General features: G+C 43.5%; 1 protein-coding gene across 2 annotated transcripts in view; it reads right to left on the bottom strand.

The window, feature by feature from the left end:
• DNAJC6 (DnaJ heat shock protein family (Hsp40) member C6) overlaps positions 1-19,199 on the bottom strand; it is a 51,987-nt gene that overhangs the window by 10,179 nt on the left and 22,609 nt on the right. For both annotated transcript variants that reach the window (XM_052801741.1, XM_052801742.1), the window contains exons 3-13: positions 15,139-15,289; positions 14,178-14,227; positions 13,923-14,071; positions 9,812-9,934; positions 7,516-7,649; positions 6,156-6,350; positions 5,629-5,746; positions 3,940-4,019; positions 3,566-3,759; positions 3,391-3,471; positions 2,060-2,506 (exon numbers count right to left, since the gene is read on the bottom strand). In XM_052801741.1, the coding sequence (XP_052657701.1) occupies positions 2,060-2,506; positions 3,391-3,471; positions 3,566-3,759; positions 3,940-4,019; positions 5,629-5,746; positions 6,156-6,350; positions 7,516-7,649; positions 9,812-9,934; positions 13,923-14,071; positions 14,178-14,227; positions 15,139-15,289 (1,722 nt within the window). The remainder of the gene's footprint in view (positions 1-2,059; positions 2,507-3,390; positions 3,472-3,565; positions 3,760-3,939; positions 4,020-5,628; positions 5,747-6,155; positions 6,351-7,515; positions 7,650-9,811; positions 9,935-13,922; positions 14,072-14,177; positions 14,228-15,138; positions 15,290-19,199) is intronic.

Here is a 19,199-nt window from a genome sequence, read left to right as displayed (position 1 = left end):
CACTTCAGATGAAGTTTCAGCTTGCACATACTGCCAATGCATAAATGGATGGTAAGGGACAGCCTGGAGTCTGGTGCAAATCCTGCTTCCTCTCAAGAGCTGAACGCAGTCCAAGATGATTTTAGGCTGTTAAAGATTACACATTTTGAGGGTAAAAGGACCATCTTTCAGAAATAGCTTTAGAAAATAACTGGTATCTTTCCTACATAGCATCAGTTGTTACAAAAATCCAGTTCATTCTCAAACTCCATTTTTGATCAATTTGTTTAGCCTGCTGTCTTTCACGTAAAAAAAAAAATCCAACAAGCCCAACCAACAAAAGAAACCCCTATGAAGTCACTCCAATTCTTACTTGCCAACAAGTTTAAGGTAAAGAGCATCCTGAACAGAGATGCGATATATACTACTGTAAGAAAGATACAATCCTGAGAAGCTACGCATTGTGTTAATAATGCTACTCATTACTTATGTTACTCATTGTTCAGGATACTTAATAAATTACTAGTCTTCACTTACCTTGCAAGCTCTTATTCTTGCTTTCCTGGCTTGGGACAATTTAGCTGTGCGATACTTTTCCTTTCTTTTCAAGCACCAACCTGGCTCTGCAAAGCTCGACAACAATATTCAGAAATCTTTTCTGAATACTGTTGCTGCACCTCTGCCTTGTGAGATGCTTGTCTGCACAATCTTCCCACCCTCGGGCAAAAGCTCTCAGATGGAACATACAACAGCCACAGCAAGATGAACCTTATCCATATACAAATGGCCAAATTTCTTCTACCAAAACTTGTATTCTTCTCCCCTCTCCTGCCTCCGGTCCTCGGTCTCCATCTCTTCGCTTCCTTCGCAAGTCTTGGTACAAGTAGATTATAACTGCTCCTGTCCCTTTCGCTTTGAAAAACGCCATAGGCAATCTGCTGTTTAAGTGTACTGGTAGACAAACCTCCCCAAGCCTGCAGGTTTTTTTTATTCTAGCTGAGAACAGAGGACTCCTTAAGAGCCTTCAGAAACTGGCTGCATGGCCATCCTGTGGTCGGTGCTACTGGTGTCAGCCCCAGCATCACCCAAGCCTGCACCTCCTTAACAAAGTGAAAAAACACCATTTCTGTACAAGAAAGTTGGCAGGTGCTGTAAATGCTTTAAGGTATTAGTTGCCGAGAAAAAGTTAAATCAGCATACTGTGCTCTTTGAATCAGGTACATGTTGATGATGTCAGCTCTTAAACTGTAACATAAAGGATTAGGCCAAACCAAACACGGGGAGGCTGATGCAGCTCAGTGTGGTGCAGAGACCTGCTGTCGGATCCGGCCACTTGCTGGCATTTTGACTTTGGTAAAACTGACCATCTCTTCCCAAGGCCCTCAGTGAATCTGAGCAACTTGGATTGGGTTCTTCACCTGTTCACTTACATGTGATTTTTCACTTGCTCTCCTCTGTTCACTTGACCCTCCAAAAGATCCCTCTTGCTAATAGCTATTCGACCGCTACTTCTGCCCGCCTGGTCTCAATCTGTCTTTGAAGAAACAAAAGATCTTAGTATAGTGCCTAACCTGTCTGCAGAAAGAGCAGAAACAGCAGAACTGTGCAGCCATATTTCATAGTCCAGGATCAGTATCATAGCTCCAAACTCCCTAAAGTTAAAAGGGAAATTAAATTCAAACTGCTATGGGTCTACCTGAAAACCTAAGAGGCTGCTTTTTTTTTTTTTTTTTTTAATGAATACGTATGCTCCTCATATGCATCATTGGACACATAGTAAGAGCAAACCAGATGATCTCCAGTGGCCGTCAGTGTAAGGAGCCAGCCAAACACTTGAGTGAGCTCCAGTAGAGACTTTAGGGAACAAACTAGATAATCTGGTTTGTGTTCTTGACTGTGAAGACGCACTAACTCCTGTCTCAGAGTAGGGGAGCTGGCTGGCCTCTTGGGATCCCTCAGAGATCTTAATTTGCATGAAACGAGTGTACCCAAGAGGAATCCAACAGCCCAGAGCAGATCACCCAGGTGGGATTCCCAAAGCACGTGCCCCAAGTCACACGCTAGGCATAGCCACTATTACCTTCTCCTACCCTTGGGGACGGGGATGGGGATGCCGAAGCTGCGGAACGCCGAGGAGTTGACTGCACGGATCCAGGTCCCCCCACATGGAAGACCTCCTCAGCGGCAGGCTGTCCGCTTTGACTCTGGGAACTTGGCCCGCCAACCCCAAACAAATCATTCAGCAAGTCTGAGTTAGAGGGAGCAGCAGTGGGCTGCGAGGGAAAACTCTTGCTCATAGGGCTACCGTCCAGGCCCAGCAGGTCCACGTCTTCAGGCGGAGGTGGTGCCGGAGGCTCTTGCTGCTTTTTGCTGTGTTTTGGTGTCCCGTGAGGCTTGTCACCGCTGGCATTACTGTGCTGACTGGAAAGGGACAAGAGTTCGTCATCTGACTGTTCGCTTTCCTCATGCACCAACGCTGCTCGATCCTCTGAGGTGGGGTGAGAGCTACTTTTGTCAGATTTCTGATCTAAACGATGATTAAAGATAAAATTAGGTAGCTGTTAGTTTTGTCATCACAGAGGTCCCATAAAAATCAGCTTACAAGCAGAACAAAAAGCTACCGAGAATATCACAGCAGCGTTTTGCTAGATTTTAAAACAAGAGTCCTTTGCAAAGATTCACTGAGAGTCTTGCTGGTCTGTATTGTAAGGAGCCAGCTTTATTGATCAGGAAACAAAGACAGGGGTTAATTGGCTCTCCTCAAGCCTGAAGAGTCAGCAAGTGTAACGCCCAGAGATGCAAACTGAATGAGTTTCTGGGTCAGGACCAAGCATCCAGGACCATCTCCAGCCATGCCTTAAAATCCAGGCAAAACAAGGCTCATTGTAAAGGACTAGTGACACAAACCACGCTCCTAGCTGTGCCCACAAGGATCGCTTACTCCAGGTTCCTACCCAACGCGGCACTGATGCCAGAGGAGGAACGCTGCGTTCAGCAGTGCTGTGAGATTTTCAAGATGTTCAGCATTATTAAACAGCCTCTCAGACAAACACCCTCGCTGCTATGTTCTCACAGCACTATATATAAAGTGCAACATTAGGAAAAAGCAGCTTAAGTTTGGTTTTAGCATCAAGGAGGCCTTGGGTGAAGCTTTACACCAGAACTATGTCAATAATTGTCATATACAGCACAAGCAGGCAATGTTTGAAGAGGACATTGTAGGAAATTAATTCCCACTCAATTGCAACAGAAGGGTGTGACCAGCAATACATTGTGATCTAATGGGAAAGACATGTTACAATCAGATCCTTCAGCCTGACTCTGTGTTCCAGGGAGGGGAGAGAAGAAAAAAAAAAAAAGTTGTTTATCTTGTTCAAAGCAGATTTTACTTTGAAGACCAAGCCTGCATACCTTGCCAGCTGAGGGATGAGAAGAATGCACTCTGTCCAACATTTCTTATGTTATCCTGAGGTGAATCAGTGGGACCTCTACCTGCAGCACAGAGCACCAAATAAATAAAATCAAGCAAAACAAAGTTCAGCACACAGGTAAGCATGTAAATTGAATAAAGCTGTGCAGCTTTTACCTGCCAAAGCAAGAGTGTCCTGATGCTCCTGATGAGAGGAGAAGAGAATGGTTGGATTGATATCTTTTGTTGTGAAGTTCTCCCACGGGGGAGTTAATTCGGTTTGTCTATCAGTAGACTGTATTTCTATGTCCAGTATAACATGAAAGAGCTGAGGATATTTGTCTGGAGAGTCACAGGCATCCAGTTCAGGCCTAAATGGGGACAAGAGTTGTACAGTTAAAAAGGAGGGGATATTTCTGCAAAGCTATTTAAAGTCTTTCAATATATGCATATACACAGGCTTTTCACGTTTCACCTGTGAATATTCTCCTTCAGCCTTCATAAGGCTTTTATGCTTCAGGTTTGATTAATGTTCAGCTTAAAATACTCACTTGGTGAATTTTAGTGTGGTTGTTCCCAGGGCTATGAATCCAGTATGAAATTGAATTTGGAATATTTGTGTGTTGGTCATCTGAAAAAAACCCCACAGAGCACCAGGTTGAACAGGTACTTAAATTCATGAAATTAAAATATTTGTTTATAGCACATGCAGACAATTAAGTCTACCTGACTACCAGTTACTATATAGACTAATCATAACTGCTATATAAGCTAATCCATTCTGCTTGCTCTACAGAAAGCAGAGCTTTTTCTTCTCGACCCCAAATGTTTCCATCTGCCTCAATCCCTGCTGCTGCTGCCTCCATATAGCTGAGTGCCTTCACAGCATTCAGGAATATGCCTGCTTTCCCTGCTAGACCTTATTTCTGGGATCTACTTGACACTTCAGCAGTTAAATGAAACCGAAACCCATTTCCACTGAATACACTGGAGCAACAGGTTTGTACCCCAGTAAAACGTAAGACCATTTCACTCGCAGTAGAGGCTTCAGTAAAGTGTCATCTATACAGCAAACAGCACCAATAACAAATTAAAAACCACATTCATTTGTCACTCTGCAACTTGAATATTAAGGTTTCAAACATATAATCAGGAAAATGATCAAGATCCCAGATTAAAGTATCAGTTTGAGAAGGCAGCCATCCCACCCAGCTGGTTGTGAGAGTCTGGGAACTGCTATGCCTGACCAGCCATGCAGCACCCATCTGCAGGGAGCAAATGAAGTGGTATTCATCAAAGCAGGTGGGATAAAACTTGGTTCTTCCCTCCCATTTTGTGCTTTAAGTCACTACAATTTAAACAGGTTATTTCACAGAGTGAGCCAGTTAACCCTCATCACTACAAAGGTTAATGGAGCAACTTGGTGTGTGACAACTACTCATTCAGTTTTTGCAGATCCAAATTTTCTAGTCTGATGAGACTGCATTTCCAAATTCCTTTTCTGCAATTACAAGAGCCAGAGAACAGTATTTTAAAGTCAGTCTTAAGGCCTAGAACAGCACGGACCAATATGTATTTTCACCTTCAGTGCTGCTACTATGTTATGGAAAGGAGACACGGTATGCTTACTCCAGCACTCCCCTATGCTCCCTCCCCAGTTTCCACTGTCTCCCATTTCTTTCATCTGCTAGTATTAAGAGGCTTTTTGGCTATGAAGAGGGTGGCTGTCTGACCAGCCTGTGGCTTAAATGTTCTTTCCTATCCCCATGACTAACAAATCCACACAAATTGACTTTTTGCCCTAATGACCGAAAAAGGTGAAGGCTGCTCTAGAGCAAGCAAAACAGACACCATGCAGGAGCAATGGCTCAGTAAGTCATTCTAATCTGAGCAGAAGAAAATCTTCTTCCATCTTCTTAGAGTGCGTAGGTAGAGGCTTTGGTGGTGGTTTGCCCTGAGCTGGTTACTGATGGACAGTTCCCATCTTCTACATCAGCTGGAAGGATCCTACACTCTATCAGTAGACACCATCCCCATAAAGAGATACCAGAGGCATCATGGACTTCTCTATATGCAGTTCTTTGTTTTCACTTGGCAGTGCTCAGATTTGTGTTATGTCTACTGTCAAGTAAGGAAACTTTCATCACAAGTGCCACGTGCATTCTTAGGCCCCATATTTAGCCATCTCTTAGTTAGCTACGTTGCCTCTACCACACAAGAGAAGTTAAACGAACTCCTACTTTTGCCTGAAGGCGTCCCCCAATGGTTGATCTCATATGGTAGACAGAAACAACAACATCTCCGTGGACAGTGGCTCCCAGTGGAATTAGGACTTTCCCTTCTTGCACACGGTATTCTCTTTGAGGGGAAGAGAAGGAAATCCATAGTTAAGCTCCCATCCACAGTGCCATTACCACCCATCAACAATGTCAACATAAAAGCTATCATATCATTCAGGCCAAGCAAACAGGAGGTACGTTCAGTGCTCTGCTTAGTGTTAGGCTTAGCTGGAACAGAAACATTCAACAGGGGAAACCAACGCAGCACCGAACTACCTCTATTAAGGTATCCCAGAGCATGACAACTTCAGGCTCACTCTGGCCATTTATTTCAACACTAGGCACTAACTTGCAATTAATATATGCACTCCTTCATTTATCAGGCAGTCTGGCAGTGACTGCAGCACAGATATGAGACACAACACAGCAAAATGCAAGCCTCCTTTGCACTAAGGTCCTAAGGATGGTAGGAGATGACAGCAACTCACTTCATTCTTTCATACTCCTGGGAAGTTGTAAGGATTCTGGTTTCTCCGCTGAGAATGTCACAGAAGGGCCGGCAGCCATTTCGTTGCTTGTTGAAACAGGGGACTGGACTGAGGGTGACTGACTTGATAGTAAGTGGTTTGCAGTGAGGAATGACGGGCTTGTCTGCTATTAGATCACAAATGTATCCTATGTATCTGCAGACAGAGAAAGCCATTACTAAAATCTCCATCCCAGGTGACCAGTTTTCATTCTGTACTTGAAGTCTACCCTGAAATCCAGGGAAAGTGCGATTCTTTCAGAGTTCCAGGATTGGAGTTTCCATGTACTCCAGCACCCTTGCAGCTGGCACAAGAGCTACAATTCCATTTCTGTTTAATTACAAGAACAAGAGCTCAAGAGGAAGGAAGTTGGCATTTAGCTTTGAGCTGAAGATCGTTTCTCCTCACCTTTTAGAAGAGAAGGTGCTGAGCAATGGTTTTTCTGGTTTACCAGTAGAAGTTTGCCTTCTATTTTACATGCACATAGCAGATGAATTATTCTGTTAGTCGTGTACTAAAGTACCATTATTATTACATACATAGCACTATATCTTTGGTTTGCTCTGTTAGGCAGTTTGTCCTCTGCTTAATGGAAACTGTAAAAAAGACATTTTTACAGTGTAAACGCCTGTAAGGATGAAGCTGACACAGAGAGAGGGATTCACCCAAGCCCTGTTAACTACAGGTTCGTCAGCTTTCCTGAACTAGTGAGCAAGGCTATTGTAATATTTGACTTTGTTCCTCCATTACTGTTATATCAATGCAGGTAAAATGGAAGTGGCCATAAACATCAGTTAAGACCTGTCAAAGCTAAGTACCATGGCTAATGCATGAGTACTGCTCCTGCTGCAATAGGAATTCTGGAGTTTTCAGTTTGTCATCTCCTGCCAGCGCCTTCAGGCTGCTCTGGGTGGAGAGACTGGGGCATGCAGCACATACACCCTTCAGGTCACATGCATTGTTTTATAAAATAATAGAATCACTCAAGATTGGAAGAGACCTCTGAAGATCATCTGGTCCAGCTCTCTGCTCAGAGCAGGACCAACTTCAAAGCTGTATCTCAGAATTGGATTATGCTGCTGGGGCTGATACCCAGCCAAGAATCTCCAAGGACAGAGATCCCACAGCCACTCTGGACAACCTGTTCTAGTGCCTGATCACCACTTTACCACTTATTTCTGGGAAACAAAGTGAAACCCGAATGCCTATCTCAGCCTAGGGGCTAGGAACACATTGCCAAAATGCACAAAACAGGTACTCGGGCAGTTTTTAGTGTGAGGAATAGAGCCCGCTTGCGTAGCATTTAGCCAGTATACTCTACCTCCTGTGAGATGGCCACAGTACAATTCCAGGTCTCTTTGTGTTCAGCAACTGCATAGCAGGGCCTGGATTAGAGAAGAGGTGACAGAAACAGAACATCGCACTGACCAGAACTGCTGAGGCTGCACGGCCATCCTGTTAAGGAAAGGGGCGGGGGGAGAAAAAATGTTTAAGTATCAGAGACATCCTTTAAATTTCAGCAGAACACTCTCCACTCTTCCTTAAATCACATAAAATAATTCTCCAGAAAGACTAGGATTGAGAATGCAAGATAATGAGGAATTTTCAGTGCTCTGTCATTTGTTTAATACCTAGGACGTAAGTGAGCAGCACTGGCCTGGATCAAAGCTAAGATAATATCCAGTAAGCAGCCAAAGCTGAGGATGGTTTAGACTTGTTTTGAAAGCCCACAAGTACATTTTGTCTACAAATGTTGGTGTTTCATGGCTGCTCCCAAGCTGTAATACTATAATTGTATTTCAAACACAGGCCTGGAACTGACCACAGGTATCAGAGTACACCCATCCCACAGCTGCAGGCAGTCATCTAATAGAAATTTAACCTAGAAGAGTCCACAAAGAAAAAAATCCAGCCCAAGGCTCCCTCACCTAACACCTCCACAGCCCTCAACCTACAGACTGCTCCTGAACAAGTCTGTTTCTTTAGTGTGACTAAGGGGGAAAAGTATGTTTGCCAAGTCGGACTGATAGACCAAAAATACAGAAAGAGCAGGAGAGAATCAACACATCCCCGGTGCCCCAGGTCCCTGCTGTACCCAGGAACATATGAGGTGATGAGCCATTTGGACCGTACCCCAGCTCTGGCAAGCCAAAGAAAAAGAAAAACCCCTTCCACCACCTTCCCTAAAATCCAGGTCTGATGCCTGCTTAGTTTTGGATGCATATTCACGGTGCAGGGATGGGTACGAGAACCTGCTCGGTACTACCAGAGTACCATGCCACCCAGCTCATCTCCCACTTGTCCGAGGGGACGGAAGATCCCAGAAGTCAAGACTCATTTACAAGGAAGAAGTGGGAAACCTACTGCCCCATCAGGCAGGCACTCACCCTCAAGTCTGAAACACAAGTTAAAAGTTACACAGGCTCCTCACAATTACTTATTTCAGGCACCCTTTAGGCACTCCAGCCATACCGTAGGATTTGCCATACCAGAGCTGACCCAGACCCCAGTAGCGTGCTGAGCCTGACCACATGCTTGAGGTTGACAGGCTATCTGCTTTTTTTAAGGTTTAGCCCCTGCCAATTGCTTCTGAAAAGATCTCTCTACTAAGTCATCTTCTGCAGGCTTCTTAGAAAGTGTTGAAAAGGACTCCCTGTCCTTTATGGTATTATCCTGATATTCATTACTCAAAGGACAGTAAAGGAATTTGATTCTTAAGCTAGGTTTTCAGGACTGGAGGCATCAAATGCATCTTCATCTCTCTTTGAGTGGAATTTATATCCTGCAGCCACCGGCTGTACTGCACAAGGCAGAAATGCCAGACTCGTATGTAAGGTCTGTGCAGTTTTGGATCAGTCATTTCCCCTGTTCCTTCCAGTTTATGCTGATCAGCACTGACAGACTCCTGGATCTAATTTATGCTCTAGGAGCAAAACAGAACTCTCCTTTTGTGCATTACTGTCAATATTAAAGGTTGTACGGGGTAAATTACAAGTTAGTCATACAGAATCACACCACTGTCATGCATCCCATCTACACGTTGCCCAGTACCGAATAACCCTTACAGGGGACTTAGCAAGTATTTCAGCTGTGGTGCACAGAGAAGAGCAGAAGGCAACTGGACTTCTTCAGCCAGGCCTGACAAGCAATGACCGCAAGACACTTCAACAATCTCAGTTTCACAGTTCAACAAAACTCCAAACTATGTGTTTTCTCCCCAGCGTCCATCAGTAACCTTCAGTCTAGAGGCTGCATTTTGTCCTGCGACTACTTACAATAAAATGCAAAGCCACAGCAGGCTGACAACTCTTACAGTTGGTTCTCAGGTGAAGTTCAAACCTTTTTGCTACTCGTCACCTCTAGTAGTCCACTGCTAGAACGATTGTGACCTCTCTTGCTTTGCATTCCTGCTTCTCATTCAGTGTTAGGTCTTCCAGCTGAGCTATGTAGCTGTACATGGAAGATAACATCCCTTTCTATGGTTGTCCATTTTATTACATTTCTTTTTCTTTTAAAAGTTGTCACCGTCCTTGTACACAGACTCCTGACGTGCAACGTGCAATACGACTTATGACTCATAGGTCTAAAAAAATCTGGTTACTTTCTGGTGTACTCACCATGCAGTGGATGACACACACATTTTTGGGGTTCTGCTGTAGCCAGTTGTGCATGTTCTTACAGACGGCGTAGAGGTTGTGCAGACTGGGTGCTTGTCGTACTGGCCAGCTACATTCGGATACCTACAGGAATCACATGATGAACAAAAGCCAGCTTCATAAGAGCATTAAACAAGGCATGCTTTTACAAATGCTTTCTGCCAAGAAATGTACTTCTCTTTTACAACCTAGAGTTATGTGCTTGAAAACTACTCCATCTCTTCTCATGCATAATTCTGCTCCGTGACTTTCATGAATTATGAAGAGACAAACAAAAAAAGAATTCTCAATTAAATAACATAATATTGATCTATTGTCACTGACTATACATTTTAAAAAATTTACATTCCAAGTCAGGTTATCTTGAGTGGCCTTTCATAACACCCCAGTCTTGCAGCAGCGCATTGATTTCTGCTATGTCTAAAGCCTTTGTACAACTTATCCTTTGAAAATCAGAGCCATAGTTTTTAGGGAAACTGAGCATCTCTTGATCTTGGTCATTTTGTGTCATAGGATTTTCAAGCCCTGTTTGACAGATATTACACTGACGAAAATGAAACTTCTGTTAAAATAAAAAACCCCATACCTGAATAAGTATAGTTAAGATGTGAGCCAGAAAAATGAATGACGACTTAGAGCTAAAAAAACACAAATCCTAAAGTATGCCTATTTACTATTCATCGATGTACTAGTTCTGAGTCATAACACTTATCTCAAAAACAGTCCTTGCAGTCTCAAACAGCACATCAAATAGCCTTCTACAGACATCTCCATTTCATCTGGTATTAGTTGAAATGTCTTTTTAAAGGACATTTCTGACTAGAAGAAATGTAAAGGCGAAACATCACGAGGCTTGTCCTCAGACAAAGAGCTGCTTCTCTCTCTTGGCTGACATTTGGATCCTGCTTAATGAGAACCAGGGGCAGGAAGGAGATGGTTTGCCCAGATGTTCTTAAACAGCCATATGATTTCCATACCTGACCGTTTCATCTCTCAGAGGAAGAAAGCGCTCCAGGTTTCATAAAACTTGTATTTAAGGTTCTCCCTTACATACGCCTGCACAACATCTTACAGCAGAAACAGGAATCCTGACTCCAACCGGAGAGCTACCAAGCTGTGTTTTCCCTCCAATGACACCCAGAGGATACAGGGACAGAGCAAGCAGACAGCACTGCCTAACCCAGAGCATCCGTCCTGCTGCCAGCCTTTCTGAGCTGGCAGACCTCTGCTTAACATTTGGGAGACTTTAATCTAATGTCTAATTAGATATTTGTCTAATTAGACTCGTGAAGGCTTTTGGTCTCCACAGTATCCTGAAATTCAGCTGTGCGCTTGGTGAGCAAGCACAGGTTTGCACTGTAGAAGCTATCCAGTAAGTCAATCCGTGCTCAAGCTTTGGAAGGCAGCGAATGCCCGTTCCCTATTTATCCTCTCTACAGCTTTGTCCTCATCCCCCATCTTCTCCTGTCTCGAGAGCTGTAGTTTATTTCATTCCTTCTGTCGCATACACCGTTTTCCCTTGCCTATTCCTTTTCTGCACATTTTCAGGAAGGGCCGAGGGGGCACAAAACACCCAAAGCTTCACGACGCAGTAACCCCCAGTGCAGGAACAGCCAGCGTTAGCTTTCTGTTCCACAGACCTGGCAGTGCATGCACTGCTGCATTTATGGGGCCATTGTAAAATCTAAATTACAGAGCGATCATAAACATTTATTCAATTCTTTAATATAGCCAGAGTACTGATGCCATAAGTGACACATTATTTTATATTATCACATCTATTATTTTATATTAAGCAAAAGTCTCCTCCTCCCAACCCCAACTACTTTTGCAGCAGGCTCCTGGAGGCACAAGATCCACTTGCAGTTAGACCAGCAAAACACAATTCAGATTCCAAGTGGCTGTTAAAATTAATAGGACCAGTGACCCTTTCACTGACAATTTTCAGAACAGACCTCACAATAACACACTGTCAAGCATCTGGAAAAGCCATTACCACTTATCAAGTAAATAATACACATTTCCCCAACAATCCATAATTATATATTTACTTTGCTTATAATTACACATCTGCCTGCTGGTTCACAATTAGGAAATTAAATACGCCCTATGTAACGTTTCATTTATTTCAAACATAACCTCACCACCACCCATGAAAGACAACCTTACAGAAAAGTAACAGAAATTCTTCTAGAGCTTTGGAAATAAGCAGCCAGCACTTGTTTTACTTTAGCAGTAGGGCAGCACCAGTCAAGAATGTGACCCATCAGGGACTTCAAAGTTTGGTTTTGTTGTTTACCGCTAGATTTGAGTTACATGTTTTCAAACTGCTCACGCGTTCTTGAGCAGCCGCAAGCTCTCCTCTCCTGCTGGGGAGGCAAGCCGGGGCGGAGAAGAGAGCACAACCAGATCCGAGCAGCAGGTTTTAGCATTCATAGTCCCCTCTTCTCCTCAACAAACCGGGCGCTTGGGGCTTCGTGCCCCGCACAGCCACGTCAGGGCAGGAAAATGGCCCAGCAGGACATTAACTTTCATGTCCCTCCTGTGCCTCTATGCAGCAAAGTGACCTACTTTGATCTTAGGGAAAAAAAAAAAGTTTTAAAGATAGGAATTAAAAAGCCTTTCACTTCAGAGAACAAGCGTGTGTCTCAAAACTTCAGTTCATCTGGCATCCTCATCCAGAAAATACTCTTAACATGATTTCACCTCCTTGATAGCCCATTAGTATTTTTTTTCCAATATATATGAAGTTCAACCTCATATTTATAATTGTTTCATCTGATCTCATATATTGTGTCGAGCACATTCTGTTTTCCTGAAAAGTACTTGGAGTCAGTGTTTCCTAGCCCATAACCTGAAAGTACAATATTTTATTAAAATATACATAATTTTCTTCCTGTGTGTGTCAAGGCAATAGCTTACAAAGCACCTAGTCATACTTCGCGAGTGACATACAAAGTCATCTGTTAAGCTGTTGGGTCGGGTAGGAGCTAAAGCACAGGGGATGGAGGAGTTATGGCCAGATCAAGCAATATACCAACAGATGTTTAATGCTGGGCTTTCAAAAGTAGATCTGTCTTACCTCTCCTACCAACAGCAACAGCGAGGCACCAGAACCAAGCGAGACAGAAGATTCAGAGCCCTTGATATATTTTAATTAGTGTTTCCCATTCATTTACTTATATTTGAAGTCATGGCTGGTTACTGATTGCCGCTGAGAAATGTGCTTCAAGTGTGACTGAGTGATTTCTAGTGATCATAGCAATTGCTGAAGATAGATTCAGCTATACCTCAAATTAAAATGAAACGAGGCTTATGCAGCATGAGATTCGCTTTCCCTGACCGAGGGCAACAAAAAATAAGAAATTAAAAAAAAAAATAGAAAGAAAAACCATCACTCCCTTGTGGGAGAGGGAAAGAACAGGAAGTTTTCTGAAAGATTAGATCTAATCTTGCATTTCAACAGCAGTATTTTGTAGAGATTTCCTCTAAAAGCCATTAATGAACCGGAGCCTTGCAATGCTCCCGTATGCTGTTCTGGTTTTAGAGAAGGAAACTGGGGCAGAGAGTGGAGGTGGGTTTTTAAAGTCATAGACTAATGGAAGAGCCAAAATGCCCCTTCGATCCAGTTTCCAGTCCTGTGCTTTGCCTGCTAAGGGCTCCTGGTTGATTAAAGCACAACTGAAGGACTGTTCAACATGAAAATAATCTTCCTTCTTTTATCGGTAATTTCATTTAAAGCGCTTTCATTTTACTCCTTATTTCTCTGCAGCAGCTTCTAACAGCTACGTAGGAGCCAAGAGCAGCACAGACTCAACTTCGGAGCCTGTGCGAGTAAGCAGCATTGCACTAACACAAGCATTATGCCCTGAACATTCCAGCTCTTTAATCCCCGTGGTCCCAGACATCAGCTAAAACCCAGAAACGACTGCAGCAGCTTAGAAACACCTATAATTCCTTTTTCATCTTCTTACATTCTGCCATGCTCAGGATAGACAGAAGTAGAACCCAGTGCCCCTTTTCCCAAGAAGTTTCACCCCCTGCTCTTGTTAACCTCTCAGAAAACACTCACCCGGTTGTGAAACTTGGCACTGCGATAATACTTGGGTGACAAGTTGAAGACTGTGTAGTGGTCAGGATGTCTGGAATCCAAAAACGTCCGTACATCTTCAATGTGGTTCCTGAATCCCAGCTCAACACCTTCAGCCGGAAAAGACATCACTAGAAACGTAAGAAGAAGCCAGGCTGAGCGTGCACCGTAACGTGTTTATGGACTTCTGAGCCCTGGGATACTACGAGTTGTATTTATCCGATAAGCAGTACTTACCTATGATTCTTGAGGTAATGTATGAAATATCTAGCTCCCCCTTGGTGTAACTAAAAGAAGACAAAGTAGGAGACAGACATTAAGCACATGTTTACAGAAGACAGCACATTAGAGGAACCAGGAGAAGAGTGTTTTCCCACAAAGATCTACTTATGACAGAAGGAAAGAACAATCTTAAAACTGATTCTTTGTATTTTGTCATCATGCCTCAAGAAGAGGGTGCAAACAGCGTCCTGCAGACAGCAACCCAGCCTTCCTTTCTACATACACAATTAACTGGATGCAGAAGCTTGCAGGAAAGGTCCCTTTTCCCTTTTGTCATTAATTTTCACTGCCAGTTTTCAGGAGAAATCTCCAGTAGTTTGCCACTTTGCAGATCCCTCAAAGCCTCTGAGGTCTTGCCTACATTAAGTTTCTTTAATTTATCGTAGCCCCATCTCGCTCAGAGGCAGGCAGAGTGCCAAGCACAGGGGACAGCCCCAGCAGAGGTAGCCACAGCAAAGTCACCTCAGCTCTTTCTTCTACTCAAAAGGTGGCTATAGTGAAGGGAACAGTTGCATCAGCAAGAAAAGTCTCCTTGCACAGCAAAGGGAAGGCATACAAAATGAGCCAATTTTCAGTGACAAAATATTTTAGTGGTGGCTGAGTAGAAGGACCCCACAGGGGTCAATGAAGGAATCAGAGACCAAGTGCTCCGCTTTCACTGGGGGGTGCTTTTCCAGATTTCAGGACGTTGATGCTCACTTACTATGAAGCTTAGATTTTTTTACTTTGGTTTTTCTGCTTCCTCGAGGCCAAATACCAATTATGAGACAGAATCAAAGAAGTCACTTGTGATTTTCACCTCTTTCCCCCATTAGGTTAGCTGGAAGTTGTGCTGCGCTAGTTAAGGCGGCAGCTCAGGCTGGCACTTTGCAGCTAGATATTTTACCTGCATTAGGCAGCTTCAGCTGTACTGTACCTGGCAACAGATTGCATGACCTTTGAAGATGTATCCTTCAGGGTATCCTTCAGGTTATCCTTCAAATTGCTGAAGAGTCTCCCTGCTCCTCCTTTCACCATATCTAGCAATCCTCCCCCATAGCTGGACTCCATGTCTGGTGACGAGGCACCTTCAAGTACAACAAAACCAAAGCCAACATCACTTCTTTGGAACAAATCCACAGCGCCAGCCAGCCCGCTGCTCTATTCAGACCAAATGCTGCTGCGTGTCAAGCGTAGGGCAAAAGTAGTTTTACTCATTAAACTCATGATTTTCTAGATATGAGAGCTGGCACATTCTGGCCAGCTGGGCTCAGAAACCATCACCGACTCTCAGCGTTGTATGTAGGTTGACTGTTTAGTGTCAGTACAATATGGACAACCACCATACCAGCTCCCTCACCTCTCAACCCAACCCAAAACAAGACCAGCCCTTCAGCATGCAGCTAATTTGCAGATCATAACCAAGACAAATCAACAGCCACCTCCACAGGGGTAAGAAAAAGGCACTAGCATATACAACAGCTCTTCAGCCTGTCACAGCTGCCAGTTTGACTGCAGCTGGACGACTAAAGGTTGTCCTATGACTATCCATTTCTATGTGAATAGAAGTCATCAGAGTGATTTTAAGTCACTTAAGAGTCCAGTTAAATTTGCTTGAGTGGAAGATGATAAAAGTTTGGGGGTTTTTTTTTGGTGAGAAAAGAAAGCAGCTCAGAAATTAAGCTTTCCAGCTGAGAATGAGAACCTTTTTGTATATTTGTATGTTTGCAGCACTTAATACAGGACTCAGCAATTGCTAAGGCTAAAGCAGAGCAGGGCTGACCTCCTTGGTAAGCTTTTCCTTCACAGCTTGACATGACACAAAGCCTCAAAGTCAATAGGAGGCTAACATAGACCAAGAGCCATTTAAAGTGTTATTTTGGTGGACTGTGATATGTCCCTACACCTCAGGTGTTTGCATTTTGCATTTATAATAGAATAACTATTCCACTGTCTTAAGCAAGAACTGATTTGTTGCTGTCTGCCTTATTATAGCAGTGCTGTGTTAAAAGCATCATTCTTAGAAAAGTAGAAGTATAATAAATTGGATGTAGACTCGAGTAAATGTGGTTTTGTTTTACTGCAGAATTGAGTTGTTAGACACAAACCTAGTAAAATGATACTTTAACTCCTTATTAGCTACAAATTAAGCTCTTGACTACTTGAAAATTGCTTTCTGTTCACTAGGCCTCAACTATTTTGATCTTAGCAAACTTTAACTACATTACTTTAATTATACATTTGTTATCTCATTATGTCAGATTAGTTGGAAGACCTAGATCCTCTAGCACAGCAAATTAAGCAACAAGCAACCTATGTAAATGCATGCCATGCTCTCAGGTAGTCTCATAATTGAGATGGTATCTGCTAAAGGTTGCTTTTCCCAGAGCACCTGGAAAGTCTGAGAACATTGTTCCTGCTGTACAGCCATGGGACAGCTGATTTGTAAAATGAACATGCTGGTCATTATTAATTACTCTGGCACCCAGAAATAAGGAAGTTTTATCACAGTTAAGGCAGGCTGGTGGCATTGCCAGTGCTCGTTATATATTTTGCAAAGAGATCTTAGAGCTGTCGCTTCTCTGGTTCTATAGCACGTCCGTGAGTGGTGTTAGACACATGCTACCGAAATATTGCTCACATAATCATCATTACCAAAAGAAATATTCTACAGGAATTCAGACTATTAAGAAACATGAGAAAACCTACATCCGAAAAAGCTCCTACTGATTTACTCTGTAGATTACCAAACCCATTTAAATGGCATTCACTCTTTCAAACCCGGCGTGAGCTATCAATAAATATATATCTTCAAACTAGAAACTCCATTGGTAAAGTGATGCTATTTATGCCCCTATGCACAGAGGGTGCTTAATGCGCTCTGATGTGGTCGTGAGCCACATGCACGTGATCCATGTGCTAGACCGGTAAAATTAGAGGCCATCTCTTCTCCCCTGCACTCTGCCAGCTTCAGAACAGAAGATGCCTTCTCAAGGCACAGGAATATTTCTTTTGCCAAACCACTTGCAAGTATCTACTTCAAGTATGATTAAAAAAAATAATAAATAAAAATCAAAAAGTAGTTCGTTGGTTTCCAAGTATGGAATCAGTGTTTGATCTCCCTTCAAAAACTTTGCTTTTGTATTACTCCGTGCTAGAAGAGCCAGGGGTGGAAGGAGGAGGTAGTGTTCAAAAGGTACTTCCAGTTCTGCAGGTCAACTTTTAAAAAAAAGGAAGGCAGAAAGGTAGTAACTTGGAACAGGGGAAGGGGGGCAAAGGGATCAGAGGACCAATGGTACTGGACAAATTTTATTGCTGGAAATGCTGTAGGAGAGCAACAGAAGAGCTTCAAGAGTATGGGAAGCCTCGAATCTTTAGAAATCAACCCTAAGGAGGGGAGGGGGGGGGAGAGAAGGAGAAACAGAAAGAAAATGAGAATTTCACTGTATTTCTAAAAGCAGCAGCAGCAGCAATTAATTCCAAGTTTCCTACATACACTAAACCAGGGAGACAGAAAGGATGGCTAATGAAGAAATGCAAGCTAGTGCTACTTAACCAAGAGCACAAAACTAGTATTTAAGATTTAACATGAAGCAAGTTTTATTTAGCTATTGGGAAGCTATTGAGGAAGCTTACAAGGTAGCAGCACTTGGTACTATACCAGGTGCAGTAATTTGCTCAGGTGTCTTTTAGTCACTGGATGGAGAGCAGCATCCTCAGTGCTGACAAAGACAGTCTTTCTCAGTTACTGGGAACCATACGGTCTTCACAAACTGTTCACAGAAGAACAAAATAAATACATTCAGAGGCTCTTCTGCTAGGCAGCATCTCCCACAAAGAATAAAGATGTATAAAGGAGCAGAAAGGGTTAACGCATTAACACACAAACATGACAATATATACAGAAAACCTACGAGAACATAAAAAACCCCTTTGATTAAAAAAAAAAAAAAAAGGGTAGCTTGCCCCTGCATTTCCAGCTAAATAAAACATTTCTGTGCTAAGCCCCTCTTGTAACTGGAGACCTTCAGAGTTACTGCAGACCTTTCCAAAGGATGGCTGCAGTTCCCTGGGCCACGCGCAACAGCCGCTGGAACACGGCACCAGGACAGGGAGGGCTGAGCCCCACGTCCCACACATCTCCTGTGGAAATCAGCCACCTTGCCGGGCATCACGTACCGCTGCCACTGCACGTCCCTGAACCATGCTCAGAGACAGCTGTCTTCATAGGTTTGTTTTGCTTGAGTGTACAAGTCCTGAGAAAAGAGCGGTTGAGTTTTCCCTCAAGCACGCTGGCCAACCTGCAGAGGACTATGACCTATTCCGTGGCAGAAGAAGGACCAAGGACACTTGCTGAGTCTGAAGGGATGAACCCGACGTTGATCCCTCTCGGAGCCCGGCAGGACAGAGGTTCAGGTTTCACCACGCAGATAAGGTGATCACAGCTAGTTCGGTCAGGATATAGAGTTAGCAGCGTATCGGCATTTCCCCGCTCAGAAAGATCTTCCTACCAGAGCTGGGTGGTAAACCCAGAAGAGAGGAATAGTCCTCTCCCTTAACACAAAGGCAAAAGGCACATTTTGTACTACAACAAAGTGCCCGAGGCACACCATAGCCCCTTCCTCCCCTCCGTCCCACCAGGAACTGCATCCCATGTGCACATCTGTTTATGCTGCAGCCAAAGCTAAAATTAACACTCACGGACCCCACAGAAGCTCCAAAAGCATCTTCTGCTATGGCAGAAGCAGGAGCTTGCAAGCTTGTCTGCACAGAAATAGTTTGCTGCTAGTGAGCAACGCGGGAGCCTGCCACGTGGCTCAGATCCCAGTTTTCAGCACATTATTGCAGAGCAGTTCAGGTAACGTTGACCATGGGTTGAGTTGCTGTCTGGAAGTCTCATGATGGAGAATTAGTCTCTATGTATACGAGATGTGTCCCGTTCCTTACACGGCAAGAACTCTTTTATTAACCCAGTTATTGGATATTCCCCGAAAGGCT

This window comes from Harpia harpyja, chromosome 11 (assembly GCF_026419915.1).
Source record: "Harpia harpyja isolate bHarHar1 chromosome 11, bHarHar1 primary haplotype, whole genome shotgun sequence".
Taxonomy (NCBI): domain Eukaryota; kingdom Metazoa; phylum Chordata; class Aves; order Accipitriformes; family Accipitridae; genus Harpia; species Harpia harpyja.
The sequence above is the reverse complement of the archived record's forward strand: the minus strand, read 5'-3'. Positions and strand labels throughout refer to the sequence as shown.